This window comes from Dipodomys ordii, unplaced genomic scaffold, assembly GCF_000151885.1.
Source record: "Dipodomys ordii isolate 6190 unplaced genomic scaffold, Dord_2.0 Scaffold9, whole genome shotgun sequence".
Lineage (NCBI taxonomy): Eukaryota > Metazoa > Chordata > Mammalia > Rodentia > Heteromyidae > Dipodomys > Dipodomys ordii.
The window spans coordinates 8,491,530-8,516,674 of record NW_012267225.1 but is presented as its reverse complement, the minus strand read 5'-3'; the positions used below and the strand labels follow the sequence as shown (position 1 = coordinate 8,516,674).

Genomic DNA, 25,145 nt, shown 5'->3' with positions numbered 1-25,145 from the left:
TAACAATAAAAAATACTCTGCTTTGCAAATCAAGAACCCTAGGATGCTTTATTAATCATGCAGCTTCAAACTACCTTATTCACACCAGCCAGACAAGCTGCCCCCATGTGTGAAAGGATTCCATCAACCATTTATTCTCTGACTCTGCAGACATTTATTCAAAAAGGAAACTTGGTTTTTGTGGAGAAATCTGTGGCAACCCAACTGAATGACTGCATAGATCTTGTTACATAAATTCATGGACTTTAAGCTCTGTAGGCCAAGATTATTTTTCTTCTTGCAAAACACAAACAAAATCCTCTATGCGGGCAGAGAGCAGGTGTCTGATCATTGTGTAATCAACACGTCATGGAGAACAAATTAGCTGGGAGAAAACAGCCCCCAAAGAGAACACATAGTATTCCCTATGTGCTTTGCGGCTCTCAGAGAGATACAGGCAGGAGCCAGCTCTCCCAGTGGTGCTGGACCAGAGTCCTTCGGTTTAGGGGGAAGTGGGTAACCATAGAATAAGTACCAACATAAACCCTTGCAGGGTGTGCAGAAGGTCAAGTCAGAGTGGCCTCGTACCTTGGCAGGCCCGGCCGTCCCCAGAGAAGCCAGGCAGGCAGGAGCAGGTGTACGAGGTCCCCCCGGTGTAGACGCACTGGGCCCGCTGCGGGATGTCACAGTCGTGCAGGCCGGCCTCGCAGTAGTTGATGGGCCGCTGGTCCACGATAGCTTCAGAACAGAAGGTCCACGCACATGGGTGGGAGAAGCCCCTGAGCAGGCCGGCACCTCCCAAACCCCTTCCCACCCGCACTTCAGTCCAGTCCTGTGGGCCCTAAAAGACCCCAGATCTCCCCACATCTCTGCAGGCTGCACCCTTGCAGCCTGGGTTGTGCGTCTGCCGACTCTCCATAGGCCAACACCCCAGCTGGTCACTCGCCCTGGCTTTCAATTGTGGCTTTGCCCTAGGACTCTGGCTCAGGCCTCTCTGAGCACGAAAGACCAGGAGTGGGATTCAGAACCCAACTGCCTTCCTCTGGGTGTGCACACACAGCATCTGCAGGGGCCACACTTCCTACAGGAATACGCAGCTCACATGGGAAAGCCACATGCCCACTGCCAAAGCCAAGGTCAAAGTCACAGGGGAAAGAAGAGAAGACCTTCCCCAAGGCGGCCAAGGGTTTCTTGCCCAAGAGAGGGCAGGTGGCCCTGGGGTGACTGTAAGCACTGGTGGGTCACTCCTATAGGATTCTTTTCTCCTGGACAAACTGGAATGCCTTCAGCATATGGAGCACGGGAGGCCAGCCGAGGGGACTCCTGCATTCCAATGGCTCTGGCGACAGTGCTCACAGAATGAGGGCTGAGGAAGCAGGCGCCGGCCCCACCTTGTATGCTTGCCTAAAGATGGGAATCAGGGCCGAGATCAGAGCCACGGTTTCCAACGTCCAGTGACTCAGGGCTCCCACTGGGACCATTTGTTTCTGGTGTTCTGGAAGCCTCAAGACGGGATGGAGTCCCAGTCCCTCAGCACACCCAGGTCAGGGTCCTCTCCCTGAGCAAAGGAGCCAACTAAAAGGGAAAAGAGCTAAGGGGACTGGAACCTTCCAGGGCCCTCAGCCACTGGGATAATCAGTAAGCCCTCCAAGGCTAGATCTCAGGGAACACAGCGATCACCGTGCCTTTTGCCCTTGTTTTGGAGCAATGGAATCCACTATCCAAGCAGCTGGCTCAGAATTTGACACACAGAACTGGGGAAGGCTGGAGGTTGGGGGAGAGGACAGGGGTGGCCGGGGACCTTCCTGTGCACCCACCCCCCAGCAGCTCACGCAGTGCTGCTTATGTACTTGGGCCACAGGAGGCCAATGACCTCACATCCATGATCTCACTCAGATTCCGGGGAGCTGCGGCCCCTGCCCTGTCCTCCCACGGGTGTGACATCACCCCTGCCTTCCCCGCTCAGGCCTCAAGTTGGATCTCAGTGACCATAAGGGGTAAAGAGTCCACCACCCACGCTCCAACCAACACAGGATGTCAAGACTGTTGCGCTAAAAGCAAACTTCACCATCTGCTGTAACTCCAAAAACAGAGGAGGAAATCAGGCTGCGGACACAAACTTACACTCTCTACTGAGAAGAAAACAAGGAAGTTCAGCAGCGCCAGTGAAATCTCAGCCCCATGGAAAGGGGACAGGCCTCCCAAGGCCACAGATGTTTGGGTCACACACAACACATGAGGACTGCCAGTTCCCTCCCTCCCGCCCTGCCGACACCTACTGGGACCTTGGCTTCTAACCCAAGCTCCCAGATGGAGCAAAGGAAGCATATTCTAGACTGAACAAACAGCCAGGGGACATCCGCTGGCTGATAGAGGACCAGAGGGTGTTTGTCCATTGGCAGACATGCTGAGGTCAGGTGTTTAGCTCAGCACGTCGGCATCTGGACCTGGAAATCTCCAAGAATCTTTGAACTTAAAATGGACCCGTCATGGAACCAACTGTCTAAGAAAAATGTGGTTGGCCAATATCATCCTTATTCCCCAGATCATTGTCAACCAACAACGTAATTAGCATCAATAATAGTACTGACTTACTTCAAAACATGCTTAGAAGTTCTGCAATGTATGGTCTATAAAATTAAGATCCACAAATGGAATGGTCCCCAAGTGGAGTTTTAGATGTAACTCGGGTAGAATTCAATCTAACAGTAGAAACATGTCCCAGAGGAGTCATCTTTCAACACCAACCCTAGGTGGTATATGGCATGGCCTTAGTTAACTATTAAAGAGTATACTGAAGCCAGGTGAGGGTGTCTCACACTTATAATCCTAGCCACTCAGGAGGCTGAAATCTGAGGATCGTAGTTCAAAGCTAGCCCAGGAGGAAAAGTCCAATTAACCACCAGACAGCCTTATGCAAAAAAGCTCAGTCAGAGACAATGCCCACACCCTTAGTTCAAGCCCCCAGACCGGCATAGATAGATAGATAGATAGATAGATAGATAGATAGATAGATAGATAGATAGATAGATAGACAGACAGACAGACAGACAGATAGAAGAAGCAGAAGCAAGTGGTTCCTTTGCCGTGAAGCTCATAGTATGCACCATGAATGTGTGTTTTGATAAACTGCCTGGAAAACTTACCCACGCATGTTCCCCTGTCTGAAAAGCTGTAGCCCTCCACGCACTCACAGCGGAAAGTTCCCGGGAGGTTGTTACAGATTTGATGGCTCCCACACACTGAGGGTTGTTCCTTACATTCATCAATATCTGCAGCAAATTGTTGAAAAATGAAGATTTGTTTTAGCCTCTTCAACATCACAGAAAGCATTTTCCCCATCCATCTTAAGACAAAATTTTCTGTATCTGCAAAGTAGTATGAAATGAAGATTTCTTTTCCCAGAGTGTGACTTAGCCAGGGGTCCACCAGGCCCTTTCAAGTAAGTAGGTGCCCCTCCACCTCTTCCCAAGCTAGTTCCTGAGATGGGACCCTCCAGACAAGTCCCTCATGTCAGACACGAGAAAGACACACGATGATGCCTTACACGTGGGACTGCTGGACTTTCCTCCGATCACGACAACTAACCAAAGTTGGCTGTTTTACAACCACACTATGAAAATGTGAATATACCTAGAGCTTAATGGATTGAGAGTGGGGAATCTCAGTAGATGGCTAACAGACCAGAGTCGTCTCCTCTCAAGCGACCACGCTAGAGCCTGAGCCAGGGGGTAACAGAGCAAAGACCGATGCCTTGTGGTTGAACAGAGGTGGATCCAAACCCAGTCTCCCTAATGAGTGTGGTCTTGCGCAGGTTACCTCAACCACTCAGCCTCCGTTTCCACAGCAGTAAATAAGCGTAACAGTACTCATTGTGTGGGTTCGTCTGAGGAGTAGAGAGCATGGATGTGGCCCGGGAGCCTCTGCACAGCCAGGACACGGAGCTCTGATGAGACTCATTAGACGCTCATCCTCTACCCCCAGTTCTGGCCACAGACGTGGCCAATTCTGGGAACCAAGGTCACTGGCTCTGTGTTCCAGTCTGTGGCTACTACTCTCGTAAGGCCTGCTGGCCCAGAAGAGAAACTGCTAACCTCTCATTATCACGGTTACCTGTCACACACAGACAGGTTGGATGGGAACAACTGCACCAGGTCCTTCTCACACCCGCCTCACCCCCTCCTGAAAATGTGTGTGCAGAGGCTTGCACAAGTGCTGAGGCCGCTTGGGCAGGGCCTGTGCCTCCAGCCTCCCCTCAGGGCTTGCACTCAAATCGTTCACCCCAGTCGGGCCAGTCCCTTCATCGGGGAGACCCTGTCCTGCTGGCGATGTTCTTGGGCAAGGCATCTTTGTGACAGCAGTCCAATGTCTGGGCCAGATCCAGGCAGAAGCCCAAATGAAAGGCTGATGAACTTTTTGAAAGCTGTGTGTGTGTGTGTGTGTGTGTGTGTGTGTGTGTGTGTGTGTGTGTGTGTGTGTGTGTGTGTGTGTGTAAAAGACAGGCATTCAGGTAAAGGTCTGTGCCAAGCACAGCGGGAGGGGTTTAGGGAGCATGTGGACTGCAGCTGGGTGGAGATGAGGCCACACAGCAAGCATACATCTTCCTGTCCCGTCTACCAGCTGCTGCTCCCACACCCACACACTCCATTCCACACCTCTCGGGAGGCTCCCACAGATGCATGCACATGCTGTTCAACTACGGGGCCTCTGGTGGCTTAAACCCAACTGTGGAAAGCGCAGAGCAGAGCAGCAGGCTCCAATCAAGGCACTGGAGCCCAATCACCAGGGAGCTTCCAAGCCTCCATCCACCCGGGGAACATCTGCGGGGAGGGACGCTATGTGTTCAGAAAATGTCCCGGGCCACCAGGCTCCCCCCCCCATGGCTGACCCCACACTTGACCTTTGGCACCATAGGCCAACAGGGCCAGGGTAAGGGGACAAGGGACAATCCTCCCCCACCACTATGCTGGTAAATATACCCCTCCCAGAGATGAGATCCTACCCAGCCTCTTCCCCAACAGCACCACCTCGCAGCCCTGGCAGTTTAGAAACTGCCTAATCTACATTCTATACTGTAAATTGAGGCCAGGACCTAAACCCTTCCTTTCATGGGACTGAGACTTGGTAACCATGAGGACGGTGCCCGGTAACCATGGTAACTACCTCAGTCACACTACTCATCATCAGGCCGGCTTCCGGTCCAGCATGAGCTTCGCCTGTGGTTACCACTCTGCCCGACAGGGGAATTCTGGATTCTTAACTATGCTGCTTTTCACAGATTTTCCAACGACCGTTTCTCCCACTGTTCCTTTCACACCAGTCTCCTTGAGAAAAGTCTCATTGTCAGTTTGCTAAATGTCTTCTATATACTCAATACCTGTTCGCTGAAGATGAGCCAGAACTGTCTCTACGGACAGCAGACCCAGAAGCACATGGCACCCTCTGTCACGCAGTATGGGAACCACGGAGGGCCGTGGTCCAGCTAGGAATCTCCAAGTTATCTGGGAGGGTCACGGTGCGACGTTCCCAAGCCAGCCTAACCTCCCTTTGAATCTACACTCCTACTTCAATGCTGCACACTCAGAAGCACCGGGTCCTTCTCCTCACAGGCACGTCCCAGGTCAAAAATGACCCATAAGCCATCTGCTTAACGCGATTTCTATCAAAAGCCTCATGTCCCCATGCATTAGTGCTCTGGGGCATGTTCTAGTGAGCCCGGACAATAGGAGCCTGGCTAGGAATATCCCACATTCCACACAACTAATATTCCAGAAGGACCACTGAGCACTGAACAAAAGCAAGTGCACACACGAGCACCTGCTTCCAGATCTCCTGGGTGTGACAGAGAACATACAGCAGGCTGGCCATCCCTAAGCACCAAGCTGGGGCGCCAAGAGCAGAGGCCTCCGGAAGGTCAGCTAGCAGCAGCAGCACGCTGATAGGCAGGTAGCTTTTAGAGTGGAAGTGGAACTACATAATGATGGAGGAGCTGTGTCACAATGAAAGGGTTCCCCCGTGTGGTCTCCCCACCACCCTCATGACTTACAGGTGCTCTGTTCACACACACACACACACACACACACACACACACACAAACACTCTGCATGAGCCGTCCTAAGCCAAACACAGTCATTCAAGACTAGCCTGCTCTTTAGGCAAAGACTGAACAACTGTCCACAGGAAAGTCTTTGAAGTTAAATTATAAATGATTTTTTGGGGGGGTCCGGTCATGGGGCCTGAACTCTGGGCCTGGGCACTGTCCCTCAGCTCTTCAGCTCAAGGCTAGTGCTCTACCACTTGAGCCACAGTGCCACTTCCGGCTTTTTTCTTTTTGCTTATGTCGTGCTGAGGAATCGAACCCAGGGCCTCATGCATGCAAGGCAAGCGCTCTACCACTGAGCCACCTTCCCAGCCTTAAATGATTTTTTTTTAAGTAGCACCAGAAGAAAGGGGTGTAATAAAGATGCTGAGCTCAAATACTCCATCACTGCTCACCTCTGAACTTCCATGAGGAGAAACAACAAGCATGGTCAGGGATATGGAGAAAATGGAACTCCATCACTGCTGGTAGACACCACCACCATGGAAAGCAGTATGGCGGCTCCTCAAAATATTCAACACAGAATTACAGGATGATGCAGCAGCTGGGCACTGCTGACCTATAATCGCAGCTACTCAGGAGGCTGAGATCTGAGGATCACAACTTGAACCCAACTCAGGAAGGCAAATCTGTGAGACTCTGATCTCCAATTAACCAGCAGAAAGTTGGGAGTAGAGCTGTGGCTCAAGTAGTAAGGCTCCAGCCTGGCACAGAAAAAAGCTAAAGAACAATGCACAGGCACTGAGTTCAAGGCCTAGTACTGGCACATACAAGAATATGATCCAGCCATCTCACTTTGGGTAGGTACCCAAAGGGACTAGGAACAGCAACTCCAACAGTGTTTGTACACCCAGGCTTGTATCAGCATTATACACAATAGCCAAAAGGTGGTGCAAGCCTGATGTCCAAGGCAGATGGACAGATAAAAATACCAAGAGAAAAGAAGCCAGGAGTCAGTGGCTCACGCCTGTAATCCTAGCTACTCAGAAGGCTGAGATCTGAGGATTACGGTTCAAACCAGCCAGGAAAGTCCTTGAGACTCTTATCTCCAATAAGCCACCAGAAAACCGGAAGTGGCACTGTGGCTCAAGTGGTAGAGCGCCCGCCTTGAGCTGAAGAGCTGAGGGACAGCACCCAGGCCCAGAGTTCAAGCCTCATGACTGACAAAAAAATGAGAGAGAAAAGGAATTCTAGCACACACCACAATATAGGACATCATGCTAGCCACAAAAGGAGGAATGCTGTATGATTCCATGACATTCCCAGGATCACAAGATTCACAGGACAGGAGGCAGAGCGGTGGTGGGCAGGGCCTGGGAGGAGGAGGAGGGGGCAGTGCAGTGGGCACAGAGCTTGTTGGGCCAGATGACAGAGTTTAAGATGATGGTCATGGTTTCACAGCATGTGAATGCACTTAACAGCATTCTGCTGCACACTGAAATGGAGCTGGCGTGATAACCCCAGCCTGTAGCCTGGCACCCGGGAGGCAGACATGTAAGGGGAGTCCCTGAGGTTGAGGTTAACTTAGGCTACCTAGTGAGACTCCTTCTTAGAAAAACCAAGGAATGCACATGCATCTCAGTGGTAAAGTACTTGTCTCATTTGTGCAAGTTTGATTCCTGGTGAAAGTTCTTTCTAAAGTAAACTTTGTAAATGTTATTTTATATGTACTTTACAACAAAACATTGTTTTTCAAAAACGGGAGCAAAAGAATTAAGAGTGTCAGCAACTAAACAAGGTAGCTTGTGAAACTTTTTTTTTTCTCCTTCAGTCTGGAGCTTGAACTCAGGGCCGGGGCACTGTCCCTGAACTCTGCAGCTCAAGGCTAGCATTCTACCATTTTGAACCACAGAACCACTTCTGATTTTCTGGTGGTTAATTGGAAATAAAGAGTGTCATGGACGGGCTGGGAAGGTGGCTCAGTGGTAGAGCGCTTGCCTTGCATGCTCAAGGCCCTGGGTTCGATTCCTCAGCACCACATAAGAAAAAAGAAAAAAGCCGGAAGTGGTGCTGTGGCTCAAGTGGTAGAATGCTAGCCTTGAGCTGAAGAGCTGAGGGACAGTGTCCAGGCCCAGAGTTCAGGCCCCACAACCGGACCCCCCCCCAAAAAAAAAAAACAAGAGTGTCATGGACTTTCCTGACAGGGCTGGCTTTGAATTGTGATCCTCAGATCTCAGCCTCCTGAGTAGCTAGGATTACAGCCATGAGCCACTGGTGCCCTGCTTACTTGTGAAACTCTTAAGGCAGCAGAGCCTGAGTAAATCACAGCTCACAGTCTGACCAGCCATGACCTCGACTTCCCTTTGACTTTTCACACTGAGAACCTAAAAGTGTACAGGAAGAGCTAGGACCATACAGTGGAAGAAAGAGGGAGGGAAGGAAAGAAGGATAGAAGCTGAACCCAGGACAGGACCCAGGGGACAGCAGGCACATAGGTGCACAAGGAGGCATTCTACTCTGCCGTGCCTGCTAGATCCTGGGTCTAGAACCTATGTGTTCCCTCCTAGCTGGTCCCCTAGCTCCCCACATGCTCCACCCATCAAAAGCCAAGCCGTACCATGGCAGGTCTGCCCGTCTCCTCGGAAGCCAACAGAGCACTCGCACAGGAACTGGGTCCCGGGGCCGGGGCGGCACGCAGCGTTGGAGTCACACCCGTGCGTGCCGATGTAGCAGGGATTCTGAAGGGCATCAGGGGAGCCATCTGTGAAGGCAGACAGGAAGCAAGTGAACGTCAGGACCTCGAGGAGGCCTCCTGCTAACACAGGAAGCAGGTAATGATAAATACTGATGGAATGGGTGTGTCAGTGACCCTGGCCGAATCATTACCCATTGCAAACATGTATTGACATTAACTGCATTGCATCCAGATGCACCATTATTAATGTGTCCATTAAAAATAGTTAAAGGCTGTGGCTCACGCCTGTAATCCCAGCTACTCAGGAGGCTGAGATCTGAGGATTGTGATTCAAAGCTGAATTAACTTGGGCAGGAAAGTCTGTGAGACTCTCATCTCCAATTAACCACCAGAAAACTAGAGGTGGAGATGTGTCTCAAAGTGGTAGAGTGCTAGCCTTGAGCAAAAGAAGTTCAGGGACCGCACCCAGTCCATGAGTTCAAACATAAATAAGTAAATAAATAGAAAGGAAAAAATACTAAAAAGCTGTCCAGAGCCAACATGAAATTAATCTCTAGTGACCTAACTTTTTTTTTCCCTTTCTCCCTCAAGGTATTTTAGCATGATCTTCTCCTCTAGATTTCAGAGTAAGAAAGCAAACTGCAAACACCAGAGAGCAGAGGTTTCTGACACATGTGAGCACGGGGCAGGTGGGGGGGGGGGATGGGAGGGATGGAGGGGATGGGTGTCTGAGGGTGCTGGCACCATGCTGGCCAGTGCCCCATCCTCCTCACCCCTCACAGGCCCAATGGAGTTGCTGAGGGCGTAGCGCAGGATCCTCTCCTCCTGGTTGTAAAGCACGAACACACTGTCCACCGAGAGCTGCTGGGTGCTGGGCAGGGCAGGCTGCGTATCGCGGTCATGCGGGCACTCTTGGAAGGTGATGGTCTGGCGCCACTGGTAGGTGTGGGTACGCGCAGGCGCAGCGCTGTCCTGCCCCGGCGCCGTCACGGTGTACTCACGGGTAGAGGACGATGTGATCACTGGAAGACAGGAAGGAGCCAGGGGATGGAGACATGGTGATGGAGCTCTGCCCAGGGCAGTCCCTGCTCATCAACAACCCTAGGATGGTCCAGAGGACAGCTTAAGGAAGACAATGTGTTGGTGTTGGAATCCATGTCCTTTTGTCTCCTACATCTCTTTGTGCTACCCATCGGGGAACTTTGGGCATCAAGTGGAGATCAGGGCAGGAATCATGGTTCACAGATAACTCAAACAACAACAACAAAACTCTGTTCTCCAACCCACAGCTGGGGGCTGGGGTGCACGCCTGTCTTCCCCAGAGACTACGGGAAGCACAAGGAGGAGCTGACAGCCCGGGCTGTGCAGGTCTGACGGGATCCAACCAGGAAAATAACCTGTGAAAGATGGGGGCCGAGGGAGTGTCCGCCTGGCAGTACCACCAAAAAGGAAAAGGAACACAAGAAATGCAGTGGGTGTTAGCAGCCAGTTTTGGAACGACCACTCTATAGCATCATGAGCAAAGCTAGGCAGAGGAGGAAAGACAAGCAGCCCGCTCAGGAGAGCTGCAGTCTGCCCATGTGACCAAGCCCTCCGCTTCCTCAACACATGAAGGCCTCTTTGTATGCCTGGACTCGGCAAAGCAGAGGAGAAACAGAAATTCACAGTGCGCTGCCTGCCATGCAGTGCCCTCCTGCTGACGGCCAGGCTGCATGGCCACAGGCTGAGCCCAAGGCCCTTCCCCAACGAGGACTCAAGCAGGCTGCCCTGGCCACAGACACCAACATGGCTGGAGTCTGACAGCATCTGACAGCAGCCTTCAGAATGTTTGAAGCTTTCAAACTGTTCGACTCACTACCTATTTCTTAGAAAAGTCAGACATTTGGTTAAGATTTGTGATAAACAGTCAAAGTCATTGTGAGAGGGAAAATGTGAAACAATCTCAGCCTTAAGGAACAGAAGAATCATTCACACCAGTAGAACTGGACCAATGTATTATTCCAAGGCCACTCACGGGAACTAAGGAATACACAAAGATTGACATTGACAGAAAGGTAAAGATTCAACAATGCAGTCTGACTGCAATTTCAGTTAAAAACAACTCTGGACAGTAGATTATGTAATTGCACTGTATCAATCAATAATACATTTCCTGATTTTTAAAACTACAATATGAGTGTATTAGAGAATGCATTTGCTCTATCAAAAACACAGGACGTGTTTAGGGGCTGAAGCATCAGGTTAAAGGAATGCAACTTACTTTCCAATAGTCAGGAAAAGAGTTACACCCTACATATAAATGTGTGTGTGTGTGTGTGTGTGTGTGTGTGTGTGTGTATGTAACATGACTGGTAAGGTAACTGAATTCATCGCTGACACGCTGGCACTCACCTGAGCTGGAGTAGTGGTAGAGCTCTGTGTAGGGCTCAATTTGCACAGTGGAGCCGGACGGGATCTCGGGCACGCGGCCCTCCAGCTCCGTGTTGATGGTCAGGTGCCCATGCTCGTCCACTCCGCTGAACTGCTGCTTGATGACCAGCTTTCCTGGGTGCCCCACGAAGGTCACCTCTGCCTGGCGGGTGAATTCGCCCCCTGGAAAGCAAGATGGTGGGTCACCCTTCTGCCTGGCCAGCACCCCTCCTGACAGACGCAGGATCACAGTATTCCATAAGTACTCGACAGCATCCACTCATGACTTGTGGGCTTTCCAGGATCCATGGAGACATCTAGATCCCCACCAAAAAATGCTTGTTCCTGGGTCAAAACCCTCCCCAGGTGGTCCCAGTTAATGATGTGTGTGTGCGTGCATGTGTGTGTTTATGGAGTGAGAGCTGTCCCTGAGCTTTTTTACTCAAGGCTAGTGCTCTACCATTTGAGCCACACCTCCACCCCTGACATTTTGGTGACTGACTGGAGATAAAGAAATCTCACAGACTTTCCTGCCCAGATTATTTTCAAATTGAGATCCTCAGATCTCACCCTCCTGAGTTGCTAGGATGATGGGCCTGAGCCCCCACCCAGCACCCAGCTGGTGATGTGTACATTTAACCTGGTCACTTAGTCCAGGGAAGAACAAGAGGTCCTTCTGTCTGCTTCTGAGAACACTTCTGCAGACACAATTCTGGCTCCATCTGCTCCCAGGCCGGCCCAGCCCCTGTTCCACTGCCTGCACAGCCCATTAACCTCACTGTGCACGCGTTACCTACCAGTGATGCTGAAGCCATTCTTGAAGCTGTCCTGCTCCACGGCAAACATCCAGCCGATGATGCCTCCGATGGGCGCCAGGGGCAGCAGGGAGTAGCCCACGGTGTGGGGGATTGTGCTGATGGCAGTGTAGGAACGTCCCTGGTTCATCACCACGTAGGAGTGGAGGTCAGTGTTCTCGAAAACCACGGGCACCTGGCTGCTGCCCACGAAGATCCTTCCCTTCACCTTACCATTGACACGCTGCGGGGAACCTGAAACACAACCATTAGGTAAGTGTAGCCTCCCGGACAGAGCCGTGAAACCGCAGGACTCATGGCTTCCTGACCATTCTCTTTGTAGACTCAACGTTACCGCATAGTCAGAAACAGGGGCTGATCACGCCCTGCCCGCAAAGATCAGGAGGACTGTGGTTCAGGGCTGGCAGGGGGCAATCAAAGCTGGGTGCGGTGATGTGCGCTTGACATCTCAGCTGTGCAGCAACTCAGGCTGCATGAGGCACAGATGCAAAAATTAGTAAAAGCAGGAAGAGCTTGGAAATACAGCTCAAGTGGTACGGCACCTGCCTAGCAATGGGTGGGGGGTGGACCCCATTTACTGAGGTTTGTGAACCCCGGTAATACAAACAGACACACACAAAATTGAAGAATCTTTGATGGGCCTGTACCTGAAAGCCATCTCTCTTTCTGCTGTGCTCAGTGTGCCTGACAGCACACAGAGCAGCCAGGACACCCGTGACCCAGAGTGGCTAAGCACACGTTCTATCGCGGCAGCCCTGGGAAAAGCCATCCAGCTAATAGGAAAAGAATGCAGGAATGCATCCCAAGAACAACTGCACAAACAAGCCAGAAAGCCAAGTTCAGGAAACCCAGCAAAATGTTTCCACCAAACCCTGAGCTAGAAATAAATAAATAAATAAAACTTTCAAGAAGCAAGATTCCTACAAGCATTTAAACCCCGAACTATTATCTATTACAGGGTGCATACAGAACATCAAGATTTGTCACGCTCAGCTTGCAGTCAAACAGCTGCTAGACATTCTCAGCTGATATGTGCCGGGAACACAGTTCATGAGGTGGCTTTTTAAAAGTAAGTGTTCAGGGGCTGGGAAGGTGGCTCAATGGTAGAGTACTTGCCTTGTATGAATGAGGCCCTGGGTTCAATTCCTCAACACCACATAAGCAGGGGGAAAAAAGCCAGAAGTGGTGCTGTGGCTCAAGGGGCAGAGCGCTAGCCTTGAGCTGAAGAGCTGAGGGACAGTGCCCAGGCCCAGAGTTCAGGCCCCACGACCGGACCCCTCCACCAAAAAAAAAAAAATAAGTGTTCACTGTGGATGCTGGAAGCTTCTTGAAGGGTGGAGAGATATACAAACCAGGCCTTACAAAGAAGCAGAGGCACACACCACTGGGAGGATGGAATTTGGAAGTAAAAATCATTTTAAAAAAGAAATCACAGGCTGGGAAGGTGGCTCAGTGGTAGAGCACTTGCCTTGCATGCATGAGGTCCTACGTTTGATTCCTCAGCACCACATAAGCAAAAAGAAAAAAGCCAGAAGTGGCGCTGTGGCTCAAGTGGTAGAGCGCTAGCCTTGAGCTGAAGAGCTGAGGGACAGTGCCCAGGTCCAGAGTTCAGGCCCCACAACCGGACCAAAATAAAAATAAAAAAGAAATCACTTGAAAGAAGTTAAAAGTATCCTCCAAAATTAATCTGAAAAATATACTACATTTTCTTCTGTTGCCAAAGGTAATATTTTTAAAGCCTCACTTTATCACCCCAAAAGACTTTTTTCTTTTGCTTTTTCCCAAGTTAAAACAGGAACTAGCCAGGTACCAGCAGCTCACACCAGTAATCCTCGCTACTCGGGAGAGGCTGAGATCTGTGGACCATGGTTCAAAGCCAGCCCCAGGAAGGAAAGTCTGTGACATTCTTATCTCCAACTAGGCCAGAAGGAGAGCTGTGGCTCAAGAGGTAGAATGTGATATGAGAAGAGTCAAAGGCCCACTATGGTGCATTCTGTAGTTTTTGTTTGAATTCTGATCTATGCCACAGGGGTCACACTGAGTGACCTATTATTAAACCCTCTCGTGTCACACAGAGTGAGTTCCCATGATCCTCTGGGAGCACCAGGTCTGGCTGGTCCCAATGGGGGCTGACCTCATACAGGTCCCTCTGGCACTGGCCCCACGATGAGTTTAGCACTCTATAGATTAACTGAGACACACTTTCAGTGCTATAACCTCGCTATGGTTTCTGGGGCACAGGAAGGAGGAACGGGCGGCGGGGGGGGGGGGGGGTTAAAACTGCACCCTTATAAACTCTGGTCAACACCAGTGGCCCTGTCAGATTAAGCAACCATGAAAAGAGTTAGGTGTGAGGCTGAGATCTGAGGATTGCAGTTCGAAGCCAACCCCCAGCAGAAAAGTCCTGAGACTATCTTTATCAATAAAACTACTCAGGAAAAGCCAGAAGTGGCGCTGTGGCTCAAGTGGTAGAGAACTAGCCTTGAACACAGAGAGTCTCAGGGACAGCACCCAGGCCCTGAGTTCAAACCCCATGACTGCCCAAAAAAAAAAAGAGGTCTGGGCTAGGTGCTGTGGTATCTCACATCTGTAATCCCATCTTCATCAAGAAAATTAAAGTTTGAGGTTAACCTGGGAAACATGTAAGTTAGTTACCGACACCCCATCTCAAATAAGATAGAAATGGTGGCATAAACCTGCAACTCCAGATACTTTCATCTCAATGAACAAGATAGAAATGGTGGCATATGCCTGCTATTCCAACTACTCAGAGGCCTAAGTGGGAGGAATGCATTTAAAAGCCCAGGGAACAACCACAAAAAAAAAAGCAAGAATCCTACCTGAAAAATAAAAACAGATGCAAAAGGGCTGGAGACATGGCTCAACTGGTAGAGCACCTGCCTAGCCTAGCAAGCACAAAGTCTGGAGATCAAACCCCAATACCTCTAAAAAAATAAAACAAGTCTGTGAGCAGAACTGGAGACACTCCCTCATCCCTGAGGCCAACCTGGACCCCAGAGACTCTATCTCGAGAGACTCCAAGGACAAAGACGCAGTGTGACCAGTAACATGGGGCAGGACCCATCCTGCTCCAGCTCCACCACCCACCATTTCCACCTCTGTCATTGCCTGGGGCCTCTGAGGTGCTGGAGATGAAGCAGCAGCCCAGGGAGGGAGACACTGCCCACCCAGAGGCCAGTTACCTTCTGCGACGCACTGGCGGCCGTTGCCCGTGTAGCCCGCCACACAGCGGCAGCAGAAGCCAGTGGCGAAGTCCCTGCACTCAGCCTGCACGGCACACTGGTGTCTGTTGTTGGCACAGGTCTGCCGGGTATCCGTGTTGTAGCTGAACACTGTCGGGAGAAGACAGCAGCCTGTCAGTGCTCTCCGCGCCTCTCAGGCGACATCCCATGCGTCTCCATTCCCAGGACTCATGCCCACCTGGACCCTCAAAGTCTACTGTGTGGGGAATGGGGTGGCTCCATTCCTCAAGCCACAGGTCTCCAAGGAGCTGAGAAACCGTAGGAGACCTATTCAACCCAGCCACAGTCTGTGAACTCGGTGCTACCCAATCAACCTTCCATGATGGCCAGTCGTGAGGCTAGGAGGGCCAGCTGCACACCAGTGGGGTCCTGTGCACTCTTTATGCTTAGTTAAATAGATGTATAATTTTGAAATTCAACTTGAGCCAGGCACTGGCGGCTCACCCCTGTAATCCTAACTACTCAAGAGGCTGAGATCTGAGGATCCTGGTTCAAAGCCAGCCTGGGCAGGAAAAGTTCATAAGATTCTTTCCTCCAATGAGCCATCAAAAAAAAAAAAAAACCTGTGGCTCAAAGTTGTAGGGAATTAGCCTTGAGCACAAAAGCCCAGGGACAGCACCTAGACTTCGAGTTCAAGCCCCAGGAAAAGCAAACCCCCCCCCAAAAAAAAGAGAAAGAAGAAAGAGCCATTTGGAGAGTGGCACTAAGTGGTTCATCCTTGTAACCCTAGGTACTCAGAAAATTGAAATCTAAGGAATGAGGCTCAAAGCCAGCCCAGGCTTAAATATCCATGAGACTCTTAATCAGTAGAAAGCTGAAAGTAGAGCTATGGCTTAAGTAGTAGAGCGACAACCTTAAGTAAAAAAGCCAAGCCAAGCAAGAGTCAGAGGCCATGAGTTCAAGTACTAATACTGTCTCTCTCTCTCTCTCTCTCACACACACACACACACACACACACAAAGACATTTTAACCATCTGTGTCTATATATACAAAATTTCAAAACCTCTCTTTCCCCATGGGAATAATCCAGAATCTCTGATGTGCAAAAGCTAGTCAGGAAGAACTCCTCCCGTTACACCCCGTCTAAAAGCCTTTGACAAAAGAATCAGAAGGAATCTCTCCTCAGGTTAACGTTTCACCTCCCACATATACTTTACTAGAATCGTGAAGCAGCCCATTAACTTTAACGAGCTAGAACAAATGAATTTGGGCTAAAGTTCAAATGCACAGAGAGGATGATGATCTACTTATAACTGGCTGTGACGTGTGGAAATAAATGCAAACGTGAGCCCCTGGAAACACCTCGGGCCTGCGTGCTGGGCGGGGAGGGGTCCCAGGCTGAGCACACACAACACATGTTGGGAAGCCCAGCTCTCTCTCCATGGGTGAGCAATGGCCTACAGAGCTGAGGACAACTGTGCAAACACTAAGAATGTACTGCTGGCCTTTCCAACAAACACATAAATAACTTGATTGGAGGGAGAGAAGAACATCTGATACAGACACACTTCGGGTACAAATGTAGGCTTTTTCCAGAGGTAGACAGTGGTATACAGCCTCAAGTTGCAGGAGGGCTATACACAGTCACGCTTAAATGCAGTGGTTTCAGAAAAGAGAAGCTCAGAGATATCTAGCAAGGGCAGTAATCGGACAAGACTCAAAACTCTAAACATCTACAGAAAGCATATTCCACACTGGGGAACTGGGGCAGAGCATACAGGGGGCTGAGATAGGAGCCCAGGGCCTTGTCCTGGCATTGAATGCAACTTGCTCGTTCCTGAGCCTCAGAAGTCAGTAAGCCTGCCAGCCAGCATGCACTCCAGCCAGTACACACAATGCACACCAGCCAGCATGCACTCCCATCAGTATGCACATACACACAGGCCAGCATGCATGCCAGCACACACAATGCACTCCTGCCAGCATGCAGCTCAGCTTGCCCAAGGCTGGGAAACTCATTAAGAACAAACATGTCTGACTATTGGTGTGAGGCACAGAACAGGCAAAGAGAACCAAGATGAGTGAAGAGTGTGGGACAGACAAGGCTTCTTAGCAGAGGCAATGAAGTTTAAAAGCTTGAGCCAGCCTTGCATTGGAATCTCAGGAGATTACATTTCAGCCTTGAGAAAGGGAGAAAAAAAAACGAACACAGATTAGTCTGAGTATCTCTAGTGAGAGAAATCAAAGCATGCTCAGACTATCTGTACATTTCCTCAAAATGTACTCCAAAAAGTAAAAGTCCCTCAACTACTACAGCTGCCTAGAAGACATTACACTGCAAAACTATTCAAAAAAAAAAAAAAGAGGATCTGCTTGTTTTGAATTTTGTGATCTTCACAAATCAACTGTGCAACCCACTGGTGCTGGAAGGAAAAAGAATCATCCATTGCAATTCCGGAACCAAGAGGGAGCCAATGTCACGCCAAGCCGCAGAAGGAGCTTGGCTAAAATGTTTGTGCAGGTGGACAAACACATTTCCCAACTCAGAAGTCACAAACAAGAAAACCTGACTCTCCAAGGAACTCTCAAGGCGTGTTTCTCTTTGAAACAGACAGAACGGAAGGTGGGCGGTCTTGAACGAGGATGCGCTTTTTCCAGTGTCCAGCCACAGGTCTGGGTGCCGACCCTGTGGGGCGTGCCCATGGCTCTGGGTGCTCCGCCTTTCCTGGCCCAGGTCTCGCTCTTCACCCTGCCATGCACAGACCTGCGCCCCAGCAGCAACCCTGCTCCCCAGAAACCCAGCTGTAGCCTCCGCGTCTTACCAACGCCTGTTTCCTCGACTTCATCCACATCAATGACATGTTGCTGGGGAAACCTCTCCACGGGCAACTGGAAGGATCTGGTCCTGGCCCTCTCCACAGGGGAGCGTGGAGGCCTCTGGGTTGCCTCATGGCCTGAGGAGAGGACGCTAGGCACACTGTGAGAGCCAGCGCCTCCCCTCTGTAGAGCCTCATAGAGAAAGGAAGACGTGCTCATGTCCTCCAGACCCAGAGATGGGGTCACTATGATGTACTCTTCATCCTCATCCACATACTCTGTGCCGTCGTCCGGTCCCAGGTTCGAGTCTGCAGGCACCACACCATTGGCTGTGGCCGCACTCCCGATCTCAAATACCCACACACCCTGAAGCCCAGAGTTGCTGCTCCTAAAGACAAAGAAGGTTTCTTGAAAATGAGCCAGCCCCTCAGAACCAAGCAGGAGAAGCCCTGAGCAGAGAGGTGAACCCAACATAGCCAACAGGGGCTGGAACACAGGGAGACAATGGCCCTCTGGTCATCCCAGAGCGCAGACACCAGGGGCTCTGGAAAGATCAACCCAGATACACCTAACAGCAGCAAAACTCATCATCTGTCAGAGCTCATGAACACCCAGAACATGGGTAAGACTTGCTACTCGTTCTAGATACTTATTGCTGGCTATGTGCTTGACCTGGATTGAGCTAAGATCACTCGTGTTTCCCACACTAACACAGAGCTCCAAACCATTAGAATGTCCCAGTGATCAGAGCAACCTTGGAACGCTATTTGGGTTGATGGTGGCCGCAGGAAGAGGCTGCTAGATAGGTGGCCAGAAAGCCACAGCATGGTGGGAGGTTGAGAAGTCCCCCGTCCAGGGGCCCTCCCAACAGCCACCTGCAGGGGCAGAGGGGCCAGCGCTGACAGGACTCCTCCACCAGCGGCCAACGCTGGAAGCCATGTCCCTACACTATGAAACCCCCATGCAGACCACCCCATGTGCTGCATGGGAAAAGTAACTATTCAACACTTAAATCCTAGCCGGTGCTAGTGGCTCACACCTGTCATCCTAGCTACTCAGGAGGCTGAGATCTGAGGATCACAGTTCAAAGCTAGCCCAGGCAGGAAAGTCCATGAGACTCTTATTGCCAATTAACCACCAGAAAACCAAAAGTGGAGCTGTGGCTCAAAATGGTACAGCTCTAGCCTTGAGCAGAAGAGCTCAGAGACAGAGCAGAGTTTAAGCCCCATGACTGACTCCTAACTATTTTACTCATTTCTGTGTTCCTGGGGTTATTTAAGCATCCGCATCTCACTGGTGAGAATGTATCTAGTAATTAATCTTCTTTTGAACACTTCACTGACATCAAGAACTTGAACTTGGCAAATGCTTTTTCACACTCAAAGCCAGTCGGTAAGCATTTGCCAACACAGAACAAAGGGACAGACAGGAGAATTTTAGGCTAGATGTGACTATATGGAATGAAGATGGGAGCTTTGTTCTTTGTTTTTCTAACAATAATGAGAAAGGAAATATTTGAATTATATTTAAAAAAAAACAGTCTGGGCTTTCCCTCAAGTCTAAGAACATAATGATGCTCTGTCAATGTGGGAGAAAATGGTTTTATCAGGCTTCAGTTCCTGTCAGGAGACCAGTTTGACTAAACCTTCAGTTCTCTGGATGTCACCAGTTTAGAAATAGTTGGTTTTTTGCTGTTGGTGGTGGTGGTGGTGGTTGTGGGGCCTGAACTCTGGGCCTGGACGCTGTCCCTCAGCTCTTCAGCTCAAGCACTCTACCACTTGAGGCACAACGCCACTTCTGGCATTTTCTGCTTATGTGGTGCTGAGGAATCAAACCCAGGGCCTCATGCATGCAAGACAAGAACTCTACCACTGAGCTACCTTCCCAGCCCATAGAAACAGTTTTAAATGGAATATATAAAAAGTACTCTTGCTACCTTTTCATGCTGAGTATATTCCTTTCAGCTTACAAAAAATAAAAATATTGCATATAAAACCATATACCAATTTAAATCCATAAAGATATTTTTAGGTAAAGATTTACAATGCCTACTACATCTTCCTTGGTAAAATATTATTTTTTCTCAGGGGAACATGTACAAAGAATGAAGAAAGCATACTTGGCCAAATTTTCAACGGATTCTTGATCATCAGCAAATATGTTATATGGTCCGTCGCTCTTCCAAATGAACCCCACTAAGCCTTTGCTGAACGCAACCATGGCAGGCACTTGTTTCTCGTCCTTCTTCGAGAAGGTTGTGAAGAACTGCAGACCTTCTTCGGGATAAAGGAAAATGGCATAGGAGCTGGAATTGGAGGAGGCCAGGGCAGCCTGGAATGTGTTTCTCTGTGGAAAGAAGGGAAAATTCATTTCCCAGCAACACACCCATCTTAAAACATGCCATTCACTAAGAACAGTGAATGAGGTTCCCACTTCATTCCAAAAGAATCCACTATTTTACGACCATGCTGAACTGTCCTAGGATTATTATCAACATGAAATATCCTAGTTAAGTAGTGAATATGTTCTGAATAACTCTGAACTTAAAGTTAACCAAGCTGGGCACCGGTGGCTCATGCCCGTAAGCCTAGCTACTCAGGAGACTGAGAACTGAGGACCACAGTTCAAAGCCAGACTGGACAGAAAAGTCCCTGTGAGACTCTTTTATCTCCAAGTGACCACTCAAAAACTGGAAGTAGAGCTATGGCTCAAAGTGGTAGAATGTTAGCTTGGAGCAAAAGAGCTCAGGGGACAGTGCCCAGCCTCTGAGTTCAAGCCCCACAACCACAAAAAATAATTAATTATAATTATATAGATACAAGCTCCAGATAGATCTTATGGAACTTAGGGAATTCTCGCCCTCAGAATCGGTCTCAACATGTTCAACCACACTCACGCTTGGGTAAGTATTTAAAGTGTGAGGCCAGTGCATCAGAAGTACCCTCTCCCTGAACACTCACCTGGCGTTCCCCGGCAGGGCTCGGCCCTTGGTAGGGGGCTACAGATTCCCATGTAACGACCACCACACTCGTGGGCTGGAAAGAGCTATGTGGGAACCCCTTGTGGACATACTCGGCTGCCAGCTGAGTGGCAGAGGGGGATTGGTCCTCGCGGTAGTACACCTTCCCCAGGCCGTCGGTGGTGTCCAAGTCGGCCAGGAAGGGAGCGATCATGCCGAAGGTGGGCGGGAAGAGGCCAGGGTGGGACTCCTTGGCTGGTGGTTCACTCATAGCAATGATGCCATTGGTAGTGATCTGGAGGAAACCAAACGTGGTTAGAGGGACCATGGAGAGGACCCCCTCCCTGCCCCGCCTGGTGGGGTGAACCCCACTCTCAGAACTGCAATGCATACTCACACCAAATAAAATTTGGGACGGAATGGCAAAGCCAGCTTTCCTTCTCCAGGTAAGATGGGTGGCAGACCCCGCACAGGGCAAGAACCATAACATATGACTGACAGGTGCCAGTCACCAGGATGTGGGCAGTGTCCCAGATGATATGTTTTTAACTGACAACAGTCTCCAAACATAAGTTGGAGGTTTTCTTTTTTTTTTTGGGGGGGGGTGGTGCCAGTCCTGGGGCTTGAACTCAGAGCCTTATTGTCCCTGAACTTTTTTTGTTCAAGGCTAGCACTCTACCACTTGAGTCACAGCTCAACTTCAGGTTTTTTTTGTTGTTGTTAATTGGAACTAAGAGTTTCATGGACTTTCCTGCCCAGGCTGGCTTCAAATCATGATCCTCAGATCTCAGGCTCCTGAGTCACTAGGATTACAGGTGTGAGCCACCAGTGCCCAATATACAAGTCATTATTAAAGCCTTGCACACTTAGTGAACATATGGAATAATCACTCCACGCTGGGGCTGTGTGAAGGGCTGTGAGCACAATGAGGGGAAGAGCTAGTCCCTGGCTTCAAGGAGCTCACTGTTCAGAAGAGGGGTAGAAGACACTAACAGATGATGATAAATAATGCACCAAGAAGTAAATCTGGCTGGCACTGGTGGTTTATATCTGTAATTGTAGACTATAACTTAAGAGACCAAGATTGGGCTGGGAAGGTGGCTCAGTGGTAGAGTGCTTGCCTTGCATACATGAGGCCCTAGGTTCAATTTCTTAGCACCACATAAGCAGAAAAGCTGGAAGTGGCGCTGTGGCTCAAGCCATAAGTGGCACTAGCCTTGAGCTTAAGAACTGAGGGACAGTGCTCAGGCCCAGAGTTTAGGCCCCACGGAAAATTCCACAATACACCATCTCAGTAAGAAAAGCTGGATGTGGTGGTGTGCCTGTCATCCACACAACAGCTATAAGCTAATATAGGCGAATCACAGTCCAGGTATATGCCTGAGCAAGAAACAAGTCCCTGTCTCAAAAACAACCATTGAAAAAAAAAAAAAAAAGGCCTAGATTCATGGTTCAGTGGTAGAGTGTCTTTCTAGCAAGTGTCAGGCCCTGAGATATGAGGAGAAGAAAGGGGAAGAAAAGGAAGAAGAAAATCTTCATGGGACTGTTGTGACTAGTAGAATGGATTTGAATAATAATAATTACTGACAGTTTACCATGTTCTAGGAGAATTGCCAGCATTTAATAGAAAATTCTAGGGAACTCCTCTATTTCCCATCATCCGCTAGCACCAGCAAAACTTTTCTAGAACATACTGACAAGAGAAAAGAAAGGAATCAGGCAGGTGCTCCCTACAACATGCCAACCTCTGAGCACAAATGCCTCCCAGGGCCGGGCAGGAGGCCGGGAGGGGCGGCCCTCACTTTCTCAAACCCCCACAAGTTGGCAGTGGCCCGCGATCACACATGAGCCACATCCAGACAGCTCGGTCTTAAAAAGAAAACACTGTTTCCCAGTGAAATTTAAATCAGCCCAAGAATTCTGAAAACGCTCCTGGTGTCTTTTATTGCTAGGAATCCGGGCGCCAGACGGTTGCTATTTTCATGAGGAATTCTGGCCTGGAAGTCAAGTTCTATGCAAGGATCCTGAAGCTGCAAAAGCTCCAGATACAGGCGGCCCAGGAGCCCTCATCAGCATCATTGTGGGAAGGAGGGAGGGAGGGAATCCCAGTGTAATGTGCACCGCGGAGGCTACACCCATTCCCAACCTCACGCTTCTTCCCCATGAACTACTTCAGTGAAGGACAGACTCCGTGAGCAGTGTCTCCTCACATTAGGTACAAAACACCCCTCCCCTCCACATTCCTTCCCTTGGGGGTCCCTGCAGCCATCTGCAGGGCCAGTGTGATCCCCAAAACCTAGGAGCCCCTTAGTTTTTCCTGTGTATCCTACCTCCCATCCTGCTAGCATCCCACCCTTGTTACCCTCCGCTGGCCGCCCCTGCCAGGGCTGGCCCCCACCCCATTCCTCCCAGCTGTAAGGCATCTGTCTCCCCCCCCACACTTCCTTCCTCCTCATGTGCAGGGCCAGCCAATCTGCCCACCTCTGTCCCTGCTGCAGCTTGCAGCTTACGTGATCCTGACTCCACCCCTCCAGACTCTGGGTCAGCAGGCAGGACAGGGGTGTTCAATGAGGGCTCCGCCTGTGTACCTAGGCTGTGTAATCTGTGAGGCCGAGGCATCCGGGGGACCCCGGGGCTCTAAACTACTGCCACGCTGCACACCAAAAACCCAGAGGCTACATACAGTGTTTCTACAGGAACTCGAGTCTGACTCTGCAGGAAATACCAGAGACCCAAGAACCGGTTAAATGTCATCATCGGAGGCAATCAGCAAGATCCAAAGTACAAGAGGAGACATTCTAAAGGACCATACTTCTTTAATAAATAGATTCTAAGGGGGGAAAGGGGAAGGTGATAAGCAATAGTCTTAAGCAAAGAGGCTACTCAAGATTTAAAATGGAAGTGTGTCAGTGTGTGTGTGTCCCTCGCGCTGGTACTCTACCACGTCTGGCGTTTGTAGCAGTTAATTGGAGATAAGAACCTCACAGACTTTCCTGCCTTGTCTGATTGAATTGTGATCTTCAGATCTCAGGTTCCTGAGCAGCTAGGATTATAGACGAGCCACCAGCGCCCTTCTAAAATGGAAAATTCTTCAAGGACTCCATGGATTCAAAGAAAAAAAACCAACAGACAAACAGAAGACAGCAGAGACACATCACAGAAAACGAGACCAGAAGGTCTCTGAGGAAAACCAAACCACTGCTCTCTAATGAAAGCTGCTGGCTCACAGGTGACCAACCTTGGCCCTGAGGGTCAGACCTGGAGATAAGAATTCTTCACAGGTTCCTGCTGTCTTTATTTAGAACAGGTTTTTACTAGAAAGCGCCGACTCCTTCCTGGGCCCCACACACGAACTAGAGCAGGAGAAGAGCTTGGCAGCTCTTCTCTTGCTCCAAGCCCTTCCTCCACCATCACTAGCAATCACCTTGGGCTGACACTCCCCGAGGAACCAGCTTTGCAGGATTGGCCCCCGGCAGAGAGGACCATTACCTGTAATGACCAGACTGCACCTGAGGAGGGAGAGCAGCCTCTTGGGAACCAGAACAACCCCTCAGATGAAGAGAAGGGTTCCCAGGGGATCCAGAACAGAGACAGTGACCAGGCAGCACCACCACACACCGGTCTCCTCCGGCCCCCACGCCTTCCTTTGTCTGTTTAAACCTCAGGCTCCTGAACTTCTGCATTCCAGCTGCTTCGTGCTGTGCGTGGGATGACGCATCTTTCTCAGCCACGCGGCTTCTTATCTCTTTATATCATTTCTCTTCCTGGTTCTGTATCTGAACTACAGGAGTGAGTGGCTAGACTTGACATGAACTTTCCTAATAGACTCCCTTGTGACTTTCTCTCTCATCAGACATGAGGAGAGGGGAGAGAGCTAGCTGATTTTCTGGTAATGGGAATCTATACATGTGAAAAGTTTTAAGAGTCCTGAGAAGAGCCACATGCAGAGGCACAGGCCTATAATCCCAGCACAAGGAAGGGCTGAGGGAGAAAGACTGATTTCACAGTAAGACCCCATATCAAAAATAAATGAATAGCCGGGCACTGGTGGCTCACGCCTGTAATCCTAGCTACTCAGGAGGCTGAGATCTGAGGATCGAGGTTCAAAGCCAGCCCAGGCAGGAGAGACCGTGAGACTCCTATCTCCAATAAAGCACCAGAAAACCGGAAGTGGCGCTGTAGCTCAAGTGGTAGAGCGCTCGCCTTGAGCTGAAGAGCTGAGGGACA

General features: G+C 50.0%; 1 protein-coding gene across 1 annotated transcript in view; it reads right to left on the bottom strand.

Annotated features, from left to right (window-relative positions):
- The window catches only part of Nid1 (nidogen 1), a 77,947-nt gene that overhangs the window by 15,733 nt on the left and 37,069 nt on the right, over positions 1-25,145 (bottom strand). The window contains exons 3-12 of the mRNA XM_013009233.1: positions 20,920-21,213; positions 20,079-20,305; positions 17,965-18,347; positions 15,142-15,291; positions 11,921-12,172; positions 11,106-11,306; positions 9,488-9,736; positions 8,637-8,780; positions 3,126-3,251; positions 568-717 (exon numbers count right to left, since the gene is read on the bottom strand). Coding sequence (XP_012864687.1) covers positions 568-717; positions 3,126-3,251; positions 8,637-8,780; positions 9,488-9,736; positions 11,106-11,306; positions 11,921-12,172; positions 15,142-15,291; positions 17,965-18,347; positions 20,079-20,305; positions 20,920-21,213 — 2,176 coding nt within the window. The remainder of the gene's footprint in view (positions 1-567; positions 718-3,125; positions 3,252-8,636; positions 8,781-9,487; positions 9,737-11,105; positions 11,307-11,920; positions 12,173-15,141; positions 15,292-17,964; positions 18,348-20,078; positions 20,306-20,919; positions 21,214-25,145) is intronic.